This window comes from Schistocerca piceifrons, chromosome X (assembly GCF_021461385.2).
Source record: "Schistocerca piceifrons isolate TAMUIC-IGC-003096 chromosome X, iqSchPice1.1, whole genome shotgun sequence".
Classification (NCBI taxonomy): domain Eukaryota; kingdom Metazoa; phylum Arthropoda; class Insecta; order Orthoptera; family Acrididae; genus Schistocerca; species Schistocerca piceifrons.
Window position 1 is genome coordinate 472,421,234 of NC_060149.1, and position 20,293 is coordinate 472,441,526.

Sequence of the window (20,293 nt, forward strand, 5' to 3'; positions counted from 1 at the left end):
GTCCCCGGCACCAATCCGACCGGCGGATTAATGTCGAAGTCCGGTGTGCCGCCTAGTCTGTTGATGGTTTTTCAGGCGGTTTTCCATCTGCCTCGGCGAATGCGGGGTGGTTCCCCTTATAGTCACCTTTCAATAAAAGTTCTGCATTATACAGGGTGGTCCATTGATAGTGACCGGGACAAATATCTCACGAAATAAGCATCAAACGAAAAAACTACAAAGAACGAAACTCGTCTAGCTTCAAGGGGAAAACCAGATGGCGCTATGGTTGGCCCGCTAGATGGTGCTGTCATAGGTCAAACGGATATCAACCGCGTTTTTTTTAGATAGGAACCCCCATTTTTATTACATATTCGTGTAGTACGTAAAGAAATATGAATGTTTTAGTTGGACCATTTTTTTCGCTTTGTGATAGATCGCGCTGTAATAGTCACAAACATATGGCTCACTATTTTAGACGAACAGTTCGTAACATGTAGGTTTTTTAAATTAAAATGCAGAACGTAGGTACGTTTGAACATTTTATTTCGGTTGTTCCAATGTGATACAAATTCCTACAAGGCCATGGTTTTATGAGGAAATCGTTTTGACCGATCGATGATTTTCACCATCATTCGACTCCGCATTAACACGCCTCTTTTCCTCTGCAATTACATAGAATCAGAATTCATGGTTCTCGGAGTGTGATTCTGAGTTTGAAGCTGATGTAACTCACATCTTATTTTCGTGTCCCAAATTTCACTGTGAAAGATCAGAATTTTTGAAGACGTTGGTGAGTATGGCCTACCATCTTCGCAGCATCTTGGTGTGAGGTCTTAAGGATTTTAATTTAGTGTGTCTTCGAAACAGTTGGAGACGCCTCCATAAAATCGTTAAAAATCTTCACTTAGAGTTCTATAAATCACTTCTCTCATAATGATACATATTTTACTTTGTGGAACAGCATAGTCCTCATTCTTTGAACCCAAAAATCCCAGGTGTGCAATAATTCCAGCAATGCTTTTCTCCATAAGATTTCCCAATGCTATTAAAGCACTATATAAAAAAAATCGAAATTACCTAGCAAACTGTATCTTAGAAACAGCCAGCTAACGTAAAAGCCAGAATGAGAGCACTGCTGTAGTCTTTGTGCATAAGCACTGTAGGAAAGAAGTATAATCGATGCCTTGACTGATCAAGCAGTGTAAGTGAAACACAAATAGTAATACTTCACTACGCCCTTTATACATGTAACACCAAAATCAAGAATCTAATTCGTTATGGAGAAGTAGTACCAAACGTCTTTCTCATGAAACTATAATCGCAACAGAAATTATCAGAGACAGTCTATCGCTACATGTCCAAGTTCGAGATGTTCTGGCAGCACCAGTTCCTCGACACGGCTCCACCACTCTGCTGTGACTGTGATTCTGACAACTGTAGCTAGACGCTCTTAGGCTACAACAGCAGACAGAAAGAGACTTCGCGATTACAGCAGGAAGTGGTGTTTGGGGACGAAATACCAACGAACTAATGTCCAGGCTCGGATACCCGTACGTCTTATTGTTATTGTGCGAAATAAGAGCATAAATAATATCTTTGCTGAATGTTTCAGCATATGACGACCATATGTCAAATTAACATCACCCGAATAAAGTACTGAAATAAGAGCGTTGCTGCGTTTCGTATTATGTGTTTAACTTATGATGGCTGATTTTATGGGTAATTTCCAGTAACTACTCACATAAAAACCAAACGTATGTAATGTAACGTCCTGAGCAATTCGGATGCAATAATTCGTTACTATATGATTACATGTTGAAACTACTACAGCCTTCCTATAGCTAGGTAAACGTCCGAAACAAATCAAGATGCAAGGACCAAATACAGCTAGTTAGCAACTACTCGTATAATTCGTCACTGAAGGAGGTTTAGTGCAAAACCTTCGGTCGACTGGTTTTTGAGTAGTGTTTCTTGAGTCGGAATTATTGTAGAATGAATACTAAAGATGCGAACCATTCGTAGAGGAAATGCCAGTTTTCTCATTTATTAATTAATTTATTAGGAGAGCATCACAAGAATGGTCGACGACACACAGTGTCAGATGCCAGAAGGCACAACATGAGAATGATCAGTGTTGAGATTCCGAAATCATGCACGCTAAGTCAAGTCAGGCCAAGTATGGCGTCCTTCCATTTACGCATGAAATTTCCATGCTGATGATATCTCAGAAAGAAGAATTTATGTAACAGTTTACCGACAGTCTTTCATTCACATTTCGTGATTGGGATAATAAGGGCGTTACAGGAACTACGGGCAAAGACAGCTGAACACGAAATATGCTGACACCCAGCACACGATGGTTTATGACGTGTAGATGTTACTGTAGGCGTAGTAGTTAATACTAAACTTCCTCATTCTTTGAAATACTCTACTTTAAATGTGTAACTTGCATCTTTAAATGGTATTACATAGTACGGCGCTCGCGAGAGGGCGCAGTCGTCTGTCTACGATTATCAGTGGGTGGGAGTCATTTCAACCATTTATAATATGCTACCGCATATGACAGTCACTTACGTTACATTAGCAGTAGCCTGCTTCTTATTTTGTGTAGGAAGATGAAGAAGAACAACAAGAAGAAGAAAAGACACACTGCTTCCTCTTTCGAGGTGATGAATTTTAAAGTTTCGTCCTTTGGGTGTTTTCAAATTTCTCATGTGCACAAAATAATTGAAACTTATTTCTTAATTGCAATAAATTACTAATATACGACGTTGTAGATGCAACAGGTCCTTCTCTGGAGAGTGATGAAGTGATGGTGGTGGCATTTTTATGGGAGGCTGGCTGGGGCTCTTTAGTACGCCAGGTCAGGTCTCGCTGAGCCGAGGATCAACGTGTCTCCGCGTGACATATATATCACCTAGCTAAGACACCGTGCTCGGAATTTATGGGAGGGATATGATATTTCTATGGCTACAACGTGCATGGGTCACAAATAAAATCCTTCCCCGAAGATGAATGTAGCCCTTCATGCCATCGTCAGGAAAACTAAAATTTAACTTCGTAACCTGCCACAAAACGTGATTCACGTTTGTCCTGTCGTACTCCATAATGATTTTTCATTACGTTATTTGTTAAACGAAGTCACACAGATACTTTTTTATGAATGTAGGATGAATTCGTTACATAGATATTTTAGCATCATAAAGCTGTACTTTCGTACGTAATTTCATTTGCTTTTAAGTATGAGAACTCACCAAGCCTAATTAAAGTTTCTCGAGTTCAAACTCCTTAATACGACTTATTTATGAAATGAGTACAAGAGCTTTCTACAGATCCATACTGAAACCAAATCGTATATTAATCTGAGGTACTGAGCATGTATTCTCCTTAATGAAATTTCTTGTAAATAGCATACTCGTACTTCGAGCCCATCGTTAGATTTTGAAGTCAATACTAGGAATAAAAATAATCTACATTGCAGTACTTAAAGGCACCTACTTTGGTCTATAAGACGCTCTTCATTATTAACAGACACACATTTTCAGTAATTTGCCAGCAGCCATAAAAAAGCTTAGCTACAGACAAAACACAGTTTGTCGATTCTGAAGGACTCAGTAGTAACCAACTACCTCGAATCTCTCAAAGTATTTGTCAGCAGAGCCAAAATACGAGAACTACTTTTTAAAGCTCCGATCAGTCGCGAAAAGGAAACCGCCGTGAAAATCGGAAATGTTTTATTTCGAACATTTAGCTACACCTTCCAGCAACTTCTCTTCTTAGTCGCTGCTCCGACTTAGACATTTGACTTACACATTTGTTGTAGCATGGTGCCAATTTTCCAGTACCCTCATCACAGAAGGCAGCTGCCTGTCCGTTAGGCCAATTATCTTCGATGGTTTGCAGCTCGTTGTCTGTGCTGAAATGCTGTCCTCGTAGCCAGCGGTTCATGTGAGCAAAGAGATGAAAGTAGAGGGAGACAAGTCCGTGCCCCTTCGAAAACGCTGTAGAATCGTCTTTGTTGCAGCTGCAGTGCGAGGCCGAGGATTTTCATGAAGGACAATGCTTGATGACAACGTTCCTCTTCGCCTGTTCTGCATAGTTATCCGTAGGTGGTTTTCTAGAATTGCCTGATCCACTCGCTGAGCAAGATCGTCGGTTGCTCATTCCGTTGCTTGACGCCTGCGTTAGCAATGTCTGAATGTCCTGCTTCAATGTGGCTGCTCACTGCTGCACATTGCCGTCATACGAGACAGTTGCTTTGCGTGGGCCGCATGAAATCGGGCCGAAACACTCAGCATGAAAAAATCGAATGATAGCGTGAATTTCACTCTTGCTGGGAGACTCTGCTGTAGTTGTCATCTCTACGTATTCACTGTGCTCTCAGAACTGAAACGTTCGATGTGACGCCATCGACGGAAAAATATGAAGACACTGCACAACACATCTGTCCAAAGCGCCATCGGATTTTTACTGGCTTTTAATTTCGTGGCCGATCGGACCATGGAAAAGAAATAGCTCTCGTATCAAATAACGTGAGGGACTAATGAAAATCGACTTCTGTGCATCAGAAGCACAGAAAATGATCAGTAAAACGTAGTTTCTTTCACTATTATTACCTGAAATACTTGTCTATTACCTTTATGTACTTTAGTGGGCATGTATTTGCTTGAATATCGCAGATGTTATATTACATTATCAACTTAAATGACTTTTTTTACTTGTTCGACATATCTGAGAATTTATTGAATAAACATTAAATCTGAGAATATGAAAGTCTTTGAAATGCATTATGAGGAAGCATTTTAATTAGCTGAGTTTGAAAGTACGATTTAAAGCTTTACCTACAGTTAGCAGTGTATGATATATTAGGAGATGTAATATGTTGTATTGGGAGCTATGGACGGTCATTTGATGGCCTAATGTGTTTGCTGGATAACTGCGAGAGATTTCAATTTTTGGTGAACATGAACTGATTTTTCCACTGTGTATACAGTAAGCACTTGGGTGTACAGACCCGATCCAACAGCAGGAAGTACTGCCCATGTCGCTTTTAAATGCTTGCCTCGGATCAAATAGAGGACACTTCCTGACAGTATCTGCACACTTAGCCACCGAAATGTTCACAGTAGTACAACATAGGCTAACTTTGCAGATAAGTAATTAATTTGATCGTAACAGATTAAAGTCATACAGACTTACTTTGTAATGGTACTAACGCCGTGACTACTGTATCTGACTATCAGCTTAATAATTGGAAATAATTTCAGTTACTATTAAAATTATGAACGTAGGGTATAGCGGAGACTCGTAATTAGGTTAGAAGGATTTCATTGTGCTGATCAGGAAGATGTAATTTGTTAATGACTGCCGTCGACACTCATGGTCTGTTTTTTTTTTCGATAGCACGCTTCGAGAACAGCAGAATTACTATCACAGATCTGGTTCTGAGCCGCGAGGCATTAATGCAAATTCCTTTTGTCATTTGAAGCCCGAGTAATGACAAATTGAGTACAGTTGCATGTCTCTTGTTTCGTAATTGTTTTAAGTTTTTCATAATTTTTCTTGAGCTACTGCACGGATGAATTCTAATTTCACAGTTACGATGGTTCAGGGGGTTGAGGGGTTATAGATCCGTAGCCAGCCGTGTAAGTAGAGGGCCAGAGTGAGCCGAGCTGTAGCACTTGCATGAAATAATCGCCAATTTGGTAATGGAGGGGTTATTGAGGAGGAACAAAAATTGTAGAGTGGTATCAAGGGTAGACTACAGTACGTTCAAATTAATGTTGGATCAAGTACTTATATAGACATATAGACGCTTGCATAGGAGAATTAGCGTGGAGAGCTCCATCGAAGCAGTCTTAAGACTGTAGACCGAAACAACAACAACGACAACGACAACAACAACAACACCGACAACAAGGGTCAAAAGCAATATATGCTTAAAACTGAACTAAGTATCTTCATTAATATAAAATGCAAAAAAAAAGATATTTCGTCAAAGAATAAGTGTTTTTGTCAGACAATGTAATTTTGTCTTTATATTTACCTATGAAACACCTAACGTGGTAGTGTTATGTAGCGTTTTAACTATTACATTAACACCAACAATCAGGTTCAAAATAATAAAGATATTCGTTAACCACATATAGTTCTAGAATATTTTCGACATAAATGTATGAGATTTTTACGTAATTTTTCGTTTTTCGATATACAGCGTTCGAGGGGTATTTATCTCCCATTTCCTAATCAGTAAAAAGTTATAGAAAAAAGGTATTTTTTCCTTCAGTACAACCAAACTGAGAAGTTAGACAGTGAAAAAACTAATTTTGAACCATAACGGGCACCATATGGTATTGATTTATGGGCTCATCTAGATTTTGTTACCAATGGTGGTTGGTTGATGAGGCGCGATCAAAATGTTTCCATTCGAAGGCCCCACCAGCACCTTGCCAGCATGTCGGTGCTCATACAATCCCATCGGAATTGCGCTGGGTTGCATATATGCTGCACAGCGCCCTCAAACTGAAACTTTGATGGCCCCCTTACAATAATGAATAACTATTCACTGTCACGTTACGGAAACGGGTGAGCTGTTGAGATTAGTGAACGTGATCACACTTAATCAAGCTTCGTTATATTGTTTATTCGAGCCAGCAGCTTTCTTGAGCTATGGCGTAAGAGTGTGTGGTTCAAGGTTTTCGGGCGCTAAACGGCGTGGTCATCAGCGCCCAATGGCGTAAGAGTAGTGATAGCTGTTTTACTTCTTACGGCAGGCCTCCATTGTGTTTCACGGTGCAGGTGTGTAGCCATAACACAGTACATTGATGTGGAAAGGCAACCAACAGCATTTGTATCCTGTTTCGTCAGAAATCTTGCACGTCATCATGGATAAACTGCAGGTCTGTGGCAAGAAGGGTGTATTTAACTTAGTCTGGTGTAATTTCTAACATTCGAAGGTAACTAAGTGCAGTTAAATTTATCTCACAAAATGTATTTTCCCTTTACCTCTACGTAAAATGAACGTCACTTCTCCTTCTTCTCTTTCATGGGTCAGCATAAGACCTGATGTGTCAATATTGTTTCTTTCATCAGACTGCAGATATTGGTCCCTTAATTGTCAAGTTTATAGCAGTATATCTTGAAGTGAATGTACTCATCTATTCCATGTATCCCAATTTCTACCAGTTCGGAAGTAAGGAGTGCAGCGATCATGCGATTTACGAACAGTAAGTATAGAGCACACGTTTTAACTTGGTGGACAAATTCCTACTACCCAAGTGGTTCCCAACCTGAAGGTATTTACCCCCTGAGGGATAGAATGAAATTTTCCGAGGGGTAAAAATTAAACGATTCCATTCTGTTTCAGTCACGAAATTAAATTATTTTTAAAAGATCATCACAATTATGACAGTTTAGTAAGACTCTAATACTGATTGTATAAATTACCAATAATTACTTTTTCTCGATTAGTAGCATTAATGCAGTGGAGGTTACAGGTTCCTCAGATCGTCCACCCACTACACACAAATGTTGTGGTTGGTTAGTCCCGTACATTGCTGATAGTAAAAGTGAGACATACACATAACAAATGCTGAATATCTCACGAAAATATCTTCTCCAAGTTGTAGATAGTAACTGCAGTAGTCCAGATATTGCCACATTACTCGCTTCGAAATAGATAACTGAATTAATTGAGAACATGACACAGCAGTAATTAAATAAGGGCTACTATAGTGCTGTACACAGTATTATTATTATTATTATTCCTACTATTACTGGCTGTGGTCAGATGCAAAACATTAACAGCCTGAAGTATTCCAATTTCTACCAGTTCGGAAGTAAGGAGTGCAGCGATCATGCGATTTACGAACAGTAAGTATAGAGCACACGTTTTAACTTGGTTGAATTTAAATTTGGTTACAGTGTGCAGGTCAAGCAAGTGCTGCGGTCGATAGGGGTAATGCAGGATAAGTATTTTTGTAAGAAGTGTGTATCCGCACTGTGGACAGTTACATTTCTTACCTGAGAAGAAGTTTTGAGTAGCTTTTGCTATGCACCACGAATTCCTTCTTCATTGATTTTAACATACTCACACGCACATACACACACACACACACACACAAACACACACACACACACACACACAGGCGCGCTCGCTCGCACACGCACAAACTAAATATCATTCATCTTTCACCACTTAAAAATAAAAGTGTTCCAAGAAAAGTCTTTCGTTCCACAGTTTAAAGGTGGTAAAGTTGGTGATAATGTGGGGGAGAGGTGGGGGCAACAGGCAGTAGAGGCGGGAAGGACGGGGGAGTGTATTGTGTGTGTGTGTGTGTGTGTATTAAACCGGGGACCTAGAAATGATGTAGAGGCTTCGTGCCGTCGTAGCCCTAAGTGGTTCAGAACCCTACAACAGGCCACAGCAGGCAACCCGCCCCAAACCGAACCCAGGGTTATTGTGCGGTTGCCCCCCCACCTCCCTCCACCCAGATAACGTCTCATACCAGACGAGCGCCACCCCATCCGCATTCGCCGAGGCAGATGGAAAACCGCCTTAAAAACCACTAACAGGCTGGCCGGCACATCGGATTCGACATTAATCCGGCACGCAGTCCCGCTCGGGAAAGCAGCGCGTTAGACCTCGCGGCTTGCCGGACGGGTGAGGACGGGGGGAAAAGCCAATGTACAATTGCACTCACGGATAATGGTCTACGAAAGGTTAGGAACTACTGTAATAGCCGATGTTCTTTTTGCTGGAAGTATTGGAGCTGTAATTAGATCAGAAAAGTAGAAACGAAGGAATGATAATTTGGCTGTCTTGTTTTGCTATCAGCGCTTTATCTACACCGCTTTTACGATTGAGTAGAATACCTCTTTCAACTGTGGCTCAGGAACTGGGGACAGAGAGAAATGACAGTCGTAGGGCACTGATCTGGTATTCGGGAGGAGATGCTTCTAATCTCTATCAGGTCATTAAGCTTTAGGTTTTAGGTTTTCCACAAAATCTCTAAATCATCTAAGTCAAATGCCGAGATGATTCACTTGATATGGGACAGCCGCTTTCCCTGCCCGATCCCAGCTTGTGCCCCGTCTTAATGTGATGGTAAACCCCAGGCTTTCTTACTTCTCTTCGGCTCTGTATATCGTAGGTAATAGTCGTGTTCAGATCTTTTTGTTAAAGATAAAGCATTTCTCAAGAAAGGCAAGTATACAGTCTACGTTCTGTGGGTCTAAAATTTACCGCAGAGTGGCGTTCATCTACTGAAATGTAAGACAAATATTAAGAAATTAATGTCATCAGTATTTAGTTCTAATCAGCTACTATCGGTGATGGACTCTGTTAAATATGTATCCACATCACCTTTATGTGGGATGAAGGTCTCACATTACAAGCTATCCGACATCCCATTCATCTACTATAGCGAAAAACGGTTTCAATCACTACTCAAACTCAGAGATCTCAGTGCACTTAAGACTTTGATAGAATACTGGTGGCTTGCAGTATTTTCCTTGCATATTTCTGTAATTACAAGGGAAAGAATTCAATAAATTCCAGACTAACTGAACTATTTCATTTTATTTTATCTGTACATTTTTCTGTCTCTTGCATGCGATCATCAGTAATCGGTTATTATCTATAAAAATTTCACTGATGTTAATTACATATTTTCAAAGGAATTAGAAATATTCTTCGAATATTTTAATAATTTCTCTAGACCCAAGTCAAACCGATTATGTATATAGTGTTCTATGGATGCGCAGGATGAACCCTCAAACTTTCAGAGATCATTCAGGGGTACCAGCTGAATATTTTGGTGTAAAGGATCCACGGTCTCCTGCGGCTCGCTACAGAGTAATAATGTAATAATTATTTGTTCGGTTTGTTTCCGTAGCAATCCTTGTTTCTGTGAAAATATCGTCACAACACTGAAGAAGCCTGCAACATGCGATAATCACAACGTACAACACAAAACACAGAGTTATACAACCGCCAACTGCAAAAGCGATGTGACGCGTTTGCCATCGCTGCGGTTAGCAAATGCTTCAAATGGCTCTGAGCGCTATGGGACTTAACATCTCAGGTCATCAGTCCCCTAGAACTTAGAACTACTTAAACCTAACTAACCTAAGGATACCACACACATCCATGCCCGAGACAGGATTCGAACCTGCGACCGTAGCGGTCGCGCGGTTCCAGACTGAAGCGCCTAGAACTGCTCGGCCACCAGCGGCCGGCTGCGGTTAACAGCTGAGCGTAGTGTCGTTGAATCGTTCTTCCATTGCTTTCAGTGAACCTATAAACGAGGTGTGTATCGGTCAACTCTTCATCAGTGAACCTACCCGTATCGCTGTTAACTCACAACCGACACTGCCAGAAGACAGAATCCTATACCGAACCAAGCGGTTCAAATGGCTCTGAGCACTATGGGACTTAACTTCTGAGGTCACCAGTCCCGTAGCAATTAGAACTATTTAAACCTAACTAACCTAAGGACATCACACACATCCATGCCCGAGGCAGGATTCGAGCCTGCGACGTGGCGGTCGCGCGGTTCCAGACTGTAGCACCTTGAACCGCTCGGCCACCCCGGCCAGCCAAGCGGTTCCGAATAAAAATTTGAGTGCAGTGAGCTGTCAACAGCAGGTACCGTAAACGAATGGAAATAAATACACGTATCGCATACCTGCGAAACCGTGGATCCCTTAAACCAAAACTGAACGTTTATCCATAGAGTTCTGGTTCACTCCGTGTGATAGGTCATATGTGAATGAAATATTTTTGTTAGAAAAGGCATTTTCAAACTAATTGACTCCCCGAAAATGTTCATTTTATAGTATAAAGAACTTACTGGGAGTATATCCGGCTGTTTAGCTGTTGCACTACGAGTTATTTATTTATTTCCTTCTGCACTGTCATTCTCCCTTTCTCCATATTCAACGTCAAATGTGTTTTCAGCCATTTATTAGCGTCTTATGGTAAACGTAAAATGGTCAATAAGACGTTCCATTGTTAAATAGCCTCAGAAAGTTTCGATAGCTACTGCACATTTTTGATTTTACGAGTAATTTTCAGGTATAGACTGTGAATATTACCTAAGCTATAAATCTGAATAATGTGCGGAACCACTGAAGAAAGCACCCAGTATCCATGATTTTCAGCTGTACTACATTGAAACTAATGAATGTTGCAATTCTTGTCCTTGATAACGAGAAAATTCAACATATTACTTGAGGTAAGTCCTATAGTAAACCACCATCATATTGCTGCACAGAATGATGTAACAAAGGTCATACCTGGAAAAACACAAATGAAATTTGGAACAATTTGAAGTGCAATGTGTGCAGTGGTTTTTTGTTCCTTATTGTTCCTTATTGTTCCATCTTTCTTGTTCAAAGACAAGAGTACAATGGAATATAATATGTTCAGGTTCATGCTGTGTACTTTATTACCTCCGATTACGCAATTACGTTCTTTCGAAGCACAACATGACACACGGCATCCTTGTTTCTCAGACACATACTTTGCTTGGCCATCTGTAAACCTTTCCAGGAAAGATCTCGGTTCTCTAGAAGATAAAAAAGTTGTCAGCATTCAACCTAATTACTGCCTATTATTTATTAATTGTCTGGTTTTCATTTCCTCAGTAGTTCTGAAAATATTTCACGTAAACTACTTACGAGATTGGTTCTGGAAACTGCTTAAGAGACTCATTCTGCCTGGTCTCTTCTTTACTACGAACACTTGTTTGCAGTTGCCTTAAAAGAGAATGCAGTGGCTAAAGCCTGTCCTATGTGGGAAGAAAGTTAAATTCTTGACTGATATAAACATTGCTATCATTGTCAATACACCTAATTACTGGCAAATATTAAACATACATCTTACTTAATTTCATTAATGGTTCTGGTAATATTTGCTGTTAAGCGTGTATCAGACTCCTTTGGTCTGTCTCTGCTAGGAAATGCATGTTTGCAATGATCTGAAAAGAACATTAAGTGCGTATCGAAATGTCACGGCAGCATTTAATACCTCAGGAAAAACTAAATTTCGTTTTTGTCTTTTGTTTTTGGGAACGTTTCTGAAATTCTTTCACTTTCCCTTCCATAAAAGCCGAATCGCTGCGTTTCAGGAATCTGAAGTGGAAAAATTAACACTTAACAGCAAAATGGAAGCAAATGGAGTACTTAAAACAGAATTCTCAAGCCTAGAAAGCCATTCAGACTAATTGTTAGCGCTATTGATTGATCTATGCGACTGCCAAACATCTAGTCACTCCCCTACAACGATTTATAGAAAACTCTGACACTTACATGAAAAATTCTGGTCAATTTATCGAAAAACTCAAATCCTTCAGGGTGACTTCAAGTGCTATTATGGTCTGTTCTGATATCGTATCACTATTCAGTGTGGTTCTTTTTAATGACTTGATGTCAGAGCTGGAAAGTATTTTTGCCAAGAACATGACAGATCCGTTTACACAATCTCACATCAACTTACTTTCAATGGAATAACAAATTCTACGAGCAAACTGATGTTTTGGCTGTAGGTAACCCACTCATCACAGTTGTAGCGAATTTTAATGTGGCAAAATTTGAAGAAGCGGCCCTTCAGATGCCATTTATATGGACTCATGGAGAAAACAACTCTCAGAATTTCTAAGTCATCTAAATAACATTAATTGTGATATTAATTTCACTATAGAAACGGGAAAGATGAGCCGTCCGCTATGGTCGAGTGGTTCTAGGCACTTCAGTCCGGAACCACGCGGCTGCTACGGTCGCAGATTCGATTCGTGCCTCGGGCACGGATGTGTGTGATGTCCTTAGGTTATTTAGGTTTAAGTAGTTCTATGTCTAGGGGACTGATGACCTCAGATGTTAAGTCCCATAGTGCTTAGAGCCATTTGAACCATTTTTTTGAGAAAGGTGAAATTCAATTTTTGGATGTACAGGTACGTAGAAAAGACGACAGAACTTTAGAGCAAAAAACTATGTAAAGACCACTGACACAGGTAGATTTCTTAACAAAAATTACAGTCACGATCCCACCCGGAAAAGAGGAATTATGAAATCAATGGTGTACCAGTACAGAAGAATCTACGAATCAGTTGGACAACGAGCTGCCTTCAGAAGAAACGGCTACTATAAAAAAATGAGAAATAGGGCACTTCGGCCTAAAAGGTGTAGAGCTTCTAATGAAGCAAAGGAACCAAATTAACAGAAAGCTTTCCTTTCATCTGTATAAATTGTCACAACTATCACAGACCGTATCAGCAAAGTACTCAGAAAACGCGGAATTAATACAGTGCTTAAACCAACAACTGTCAAGGACCTACGTCCGCTGCTTGCTACATCATAAGTACACAAAACCGCTTGCACTTGCTCTCAGGTGTACCAAAGAACTACAAAAAAAAAAAAAAAAAAAAAAAAAAAAAAACCCACTAACACCCGCCTTAACGAAAACAAGAGCTATTGTTACATGGGTAATACAGATAAATCAGAAGTATCGGATCATGTAAAGTGACAAGTGAACCATCAGATGCGTTTCTCTGATACTGTGGTTTCATCAAGATCTAATCACTTCTACGCTGGGATGTACAGAGAGTCCACAGAAATTCAGAACTACAAAAACAACTGTGACAGAAAAGAAGGATTAAAATTATACAAGATGTGGGCCTTAGTGCTAAATAAAACAAACAGCGCCAACACTTCTCCACTACAACCACAATAACATATTGTACATCGGCGTGACTCTGCGATCTTAGGCAGCGATCTGATGATGTCACCGACTGACAGTTGTGTGAATACTTATATAAACTGTTCAGTTTGCTGAACTTGTTTGATACTGTAAGAACTTTTTGGGTAGTTAAAGGCTCTGATGACGTCTCAAGCATTGGAAGACAAAAAGTAAGCAGGGAATTATTGCTAGAAGTATTGCCTAACGCCTATGACACAATTATCACCAATAAAACGGATCTCTGTTTGATATCCATAGTAGCATACTTAGTTATGGGTGTACTAGTCGTACAACAAGGATATGACAAGTGGCCGAGTGGAATAGGCGGAAGTCCCCCATCCAGGCGCAGGCGAGGCAGCTGCTCATCGTGCTTTATAGACGGCTGTGCTGAAGTCAATCGGCTGTGGCGCGGGTTGCCATCAAAGGAGGCGCGCGCTCCATTAGTGACGCACCGGGCGCCTATTGACCGGCGCACATTGTCTCACGTGCGATTGCCTGCCTGCTACTGCCCAACACCAGTTGCGCCCCGCCCTGGCCCTCGGACGCTTCTAATTCATCCTCCTCCTCTGGGCCCAGTGTGCTAGCGCCCGAATACCCCGCGGGCATATAACCCCATCGAAACTGAAGAACGATATCGGCAATACGAGGGGTATCCAGAAAGTAAGTTGGTCACGAAATGGAATTCACGGTGAAAATCCCATGAAGCGTTACACAGATTCGTTGGGCAGTGTTTCTATTATGCCTGTCGGGAGCTTCACGTTGCACTTCGCAGTTCTGAGTGCACAGTGAGCGCGTAACTGAGATGACAAACGGTCATGGGATAGCGGTATGCACATATGCATATAGCTGTGATATCTCGTAACCAAGGTTCAAATGGTTCAAAGAGCTTCTGGCCACACCTTAAATTAACCATGACAAATCCACTCGTAACCATACCGCCCTCGCGTAGATGCACCAGAATGGCACAAGGAAAAGAAGACGATTATTTTAAAATTCTGCACACATATTGACGTTTTTCAAGAAAAATTTTACTGCTGAATTTCTAACGCTACTCTCCTTTCGTCCTAAATATGACAGAGATGACATTATACATGCGCACTTACATGTTACTGAGCAGCATACTACAGAAGGAGCAGAATGCAGTCAACTATCTGTCTTTCTAAATTTCCTTTTGTCTTGAGATTGTTCGCGTGTAGTGGCACCGGAAAATATGCAATCCTCGGTTCACAATGACTCGTTACGTCATTACCTTAGTGCGTCCTCTGCACATGTTGTAAGGTATGACTTAAGAATTCATCGGCCCCCATTATTGTTATGTTGATGAGGCATAATGTAACTTAGTACGAACCTAGGTGTGCCAGTATGTCAACCAACCGTGTTTCTGTTAAGCTACGTCGCGCGCACATCTAAGTCAATTCCGTAGTTTAGTTTGTTTGGAAGTCCACCTACCAAATCAGCTGCTATAAAAATTATTTGGTTTTTCTTGTCGTAAGTGTACTGAAAACTATGGAAGCTACCCCCGGATGCGTTTCGCTTTATTAATGAAGTCTCCTCGGTGGTGATTCATTTTACAGGTCATATTACGCACAAAGTCTAAAGCAGGTGTTTCTGATTTGCCCTTATTACTGTGTTGTGTAGTGTTGCTTGGTGTTCCAATATTTTGTGGGTTTTGCCAACCTCGCGAATGCATTATTTGTAAGTGCAATGCAGTTTCTTGGAGGATTATTTCGCTCTCTCCAACACACACACACACACACATACACACACACACACACACACACACACACACACACACACACACACACACACACACTCTCTATCTCTCTCACACGCACACGTGTGTGTGTGTGTGTGTGTGTGTGTGTGTGTGTGTGTGTGTGTGTGTGTGTGTACGTGTACGTGTGTACAGTTGTGTGTGTGCAGGGGATGCTCCTTTTGTAACACATGGTGAAAGTTGCAGCAGTGATGTTAGGAGTGGTATTAAGGATTCACTTTGGGAGGGGATTTGAGAAAAAAAGATTGGGTGGGGTGGCGGTTTGGACGTGGTTTGTAGGGGACACGGGAAGGCTGAAAGGAAGATGATATTCAAACAAATTTCAGGATTGTAGCCGGGCGTCGGTCAGTAGGCCCCACGATATTTAAACAGGTCACCTGTCAGTCACCTTCAGGTGAGCCATGAAAGATTACCGAATACTTGCTGCGTTTCCCAATATATAGCGGGCTGCGAATATTCTGTGCATGTATCAAAATCAAGTTGACCGACAGACCACACTTCCCGGTGTCAGTGCCCTCACTGGTGGAACCCGGAAATTCAGTTGTCTTGGGCATTACTGCTCGCCGCTGCCGTTGGTGCACGCTGACGTCTTCGATTTGAACAGTGGAGGTGATGCGGCTCTATGTACTGTCCAATTGGTATCCGCTATGACGGCACGGTTCATCAGGTTTTCCACCAGGCGCATTTCTATGGATTCTGTAATAATGCAGTCCCAAAAAGATATTGCTTTGGTCAGGATCATTGTTTTATGATACGCCATTCAGTTTCCATTAGAAATACTGTGTTCGCGTGTAGCGGTCTTGCTTGGTGGCAAAAGGTGAGTGCAACGTTAATGTCCAGTCCAGCATTGACAAGATATTTTGTAAATCCCGACCCTCTACAATAACAAGTCGTCCTACACTGAGCCAAAAAGCTCTGCAATCTAAGATGGTGGACGGAAAATCACTTTCCCCTGAACTTTAGAGAGGATTTTTGCTATTTTAAACGAAGTGGTGCCCACAAAAGGAAGAAAAGCGAAAGATTTTGCCGTTATGTTCTGTTTATCCACTTCCTGATACTAGGTCTGACAGTGCCCTGTTGATCTGCAGGGTGGGATATCCATTTCCTATCAACAGCGTCTTTAGGTGGCGAGCTCTTTAGGCAAACTATATGACACATAACTGAATACCTCAGAGACCAATCATTCTTTCGTCCAACCAAGAATCCAAGAAAAGCAGCAAGGCATCTTTCTCTATTTCCGTACATTTCAGGTGAAAGTGATTTTCCCTCCACCATCTGAGATTGCAGACATCTTGGGATCTGTAAAGGACGGTTTTATTGCGGAAGACCGTAATTTCATAATACTTTGTCATGTGGTATGGCTTACATAGGACAGACGACACGCTATGAAAGAACGCTGCACTGAACATCAACGTTGCACTCGACTTTTGCAACCGAGGAAGTCTGCGGTTGCCGAACACTGTATTTCCTCTGGACAGTCTACGAAGTATGATAAAACTATTATTCTGACCACAACAATATCTTCTTGGGACTGCATTGTCACAGAATCCTTGGAAATACGCCCGACGGAAAAGCTGTTGAACCGAGATAGCGGCTACCAATTGGACAGGGCATGGAACCAGGTGATCTGCACAAGTTGCTGTAATTGAAGACGACATAGTGTGCCAACGGCCTCGGCGAGCGGTAATGCAGGGGACAGCTGAGTTTCGCCACCAGAGAGAGCACTGCCGCCGGGAAGTATGGTCCGTCTGTCAACTTTATTTTGATACATGCGAGGAATACTAGCAGCACCTGAAGATGATTGGAAGGTGACTAGTTAAAATATCTTGTGATGTATTAAACTTCGATCGCTCCAAGTCTGAAAATTGTTTGAAAGTTCAATTCGTCAGGAAAATTTTAAATTTCTCAGGAAGAGGATAGACAGAAAGTTATCGGAGGGTGAAATGTGACAAGGTGCGAATTAAAATTGTATGGTCATGTTTAGTAATGTTCTGTGCGCTATGCTAATTTTTAGTATACTGTTTGCTAGGTTGAATCTGGTGATTTCGTATCTGTCTTTATTAAAGGTGTGGTCATTTTCTTTTTGGTTATGAAAAGATTTTTTATTGCATACTACTATGATTTTCTTCTCTGTGTCTCCTGTAGTCATTTATGGTGGTGGTCTAGATGTTCTGCCAAGGTAGAATTATTTGTTCTACCTTATAAAAGACTGAGTAAGTGTTTGTATGAAACCCACTTTGGGTTTTTCACTAAAATTACTTTCATTTTATTGCAAAATTTGTGATCCTGACAAGTCGGCCTCGTATCTGATTGGTCAACACGTCTGACTGACATGAAATGGACTCAGGTTCGATTCCCAGTCCATCGGAGATTTTCTCCGCTCGGAGACTGGTTGTTGTGGTGTCCTCGTGAATTCATCCTCATCTACACGTAAGTCGCCAACTTTGGGGTCAACTAAAAGACTTGCACGTCGGCCGCCAAATTTCTCCAGGCGGGGACTCCTGGTTCTCAGTGCCATACGATCACTTCCATCCATTCACCCTGACAGGCACTATATTGACAAAATGAAACATACCACTTGTAATACGCCGCTATCGTACATTTAATACCCGGTGTGGTAACCGTATGCGTTAGAGCCACAGCGGCCGATAGGGGTAGGTGCAGCGGCCTGATTCAAATCTGCCCAGCGGATTATCGACGAGAGCCGGTGTTCCTGTCAGCCTGGATGTGGCTTTTAGGCGGGTTCCCACATCCCACAAGGTGAATAACGGTCTGGTATCCTTTTTTTGCCTCAGATATAGGCAACGTAAATATTTAGAAAACTTTCTCTCACTTGTATGTAGAGTTTAATCTACACATAAACGGATGGGGTACGCTGATTCGGATCCTGGAGGGTGAATAGCAGACTGATAACCTTAGATGTTAAATCTCCTTAAACCCGTAATCATCAGCTTATATTTAACAGAACCGGCAAGAGCAAGATATAATAAAGGCTGTTTTCGTTCTAATCACAACTGAAATAAAATGACTTAATCGACAGAATGGATAGCAAATAAGGTACTAGCTCGTCACTTTGGCACATACAAGTATTCACTGACCTGAGTGTACAGTCTCAACAGCGTAACCGCTGGGAGGACCGCTGGGTGCGCTGCTATGGCTGTGTGGATGTTCGTCCTCATGGTCCCCTTCCAGTAATGCCTTGGTCGCCACATGTTTACCGAATTCTGAGATGGCTTCACCCTTGGCAGCCAGGAAACGTCCCTTTGCCTCAATGACGTTTCCCTTTGCCTTAATTAGCTGGCCCTTAAGTGCAATTATGCCGCCCTTGATGGCCTTTACAGCCTGCAGCAATGAAGACAGCAGTGCACGCTTGAAACTCCAGATGTCGAAGGATTTGTGGTCATAGCTCTCCTGTGAAAAAAAATGAATACATTATGTCCTGATCTATGAGGTCAATATACAACATGGCAAAAGTAGTTTCTCGTGATAGCGCTTTCAAGAAGGTAATGTATCATAAAGATTTAAAGCAGTTCCATTTATGAGATTAAATTGAGAACTGTGAGGAATGACTAGATAGTAACTTTTTTACACTTTTCCCATACAACTGCGTATTATAAAAAGCTAAATATTGCTGTATTTTCAACAGGTGGAATGTAGACATCATTTAACAACGTCAGCTGACTGACGATGACAAAAACTAATTAACCGGGAAATATACAGCACGCTTCTGTTAAAACACACACACACACACACACACACACACACACACACACACACACACACACACGCTTGGGTAATCAGAATATGCACGGGAAAAAAATAATGACTGTAATAGATTTATAAAAGTGAGCTCATTGCAAATGCATTCCGCTGAAAAGCGTAAAATTATGAAATTAGCTTCAAACACTAATGTTCATTTCAATGTAAAGAAAGTGGATCAGTATCAATCATCGTATTTCAAGGTTAACTGATGTATTAGATAAAAAAATGTAATTAAGAATATTAACTAAGCTACACTACTGGCCATTAAAATTTGCTACACCACGAAGATGGCGTGCTCCAGACGCGAAATTTAACCGACAGGAAGAAGATGCTGTGATACGTAAATGATTAGCTTTTCAGAGCATTCACACAAGCTTTGCGCCGGTGGCGACACCTACAACGTACTGACATGAGGAAAGTTTCCAACCTACTTCTCATACACAAACACCAGTTGACCGGCGTTGCCTGGTGCAACGTTGTTGTGATGCCTCGTGTAAGGAGGAGAAATGCGTGCCATCACGTTTCCGACTTTGATAAAGGTCGGATTGTAGCCTATCGCAACTGTGGTTTATCGTATCGCTACATTGCTGCTCGCGTTGGTTGAGATCCAATGACTGTTAGCAGAATATGGAATCGGTGGGTTCAGGAGGGTAGTAGGGAACGCCGTGCTAGATCCCAACGGCCTCGTATCACTAGCAGTCGCGATGACAGGCATCTTATTCGCATGGCTGTAACGGATCGTGCAGCCACGTCTCGATCCCTGAGTCAACAGATGGAGATGTTTGCAAGACAACAACCATCTGCACGAACAGTTTGACGACGTTTGCAGCAGCACGGACTATCAGCTCGGAGACCATGGCTGCAGTTACCCTTGACGCTGCATCACAGACAGGAGCGCCTGCGATGGTGTACTCAACGACGAACCTGGGTGCACTAATGGCAAAACGTAATTTTTAGGATGAATCCAGGTTCTGTTTACATCATCATGATGGTCGCATCCGTGTTTGGCGACATCGCGGTGAACGCACATTGGAAGC

The 20,293-nt window shown here is 41.5% G+C and overlaps 1 protein-coding gene across 1 annotated transcript in view; it reads right to left on the reverse strand.

The window, feature by feature from the left end:
- Positions 1 to 20,293, reverse strand: part of LOC124722431 — a 210,485-nt gene that overhangs the window by 174,509 nt on the left and 15,683 nt on the right. Inside the window, exon 2 of the mRNA XM_047247594.1 lies at positions 18,593 to 18,905. Coding sequence (XP_047103550.1) covers positions 18,593 to 18,905 — 313 coding nt within the window. The remainder of the gene's footprint in view (positions 1 to 18,592; positions 18,906 to 20,293) is intronic.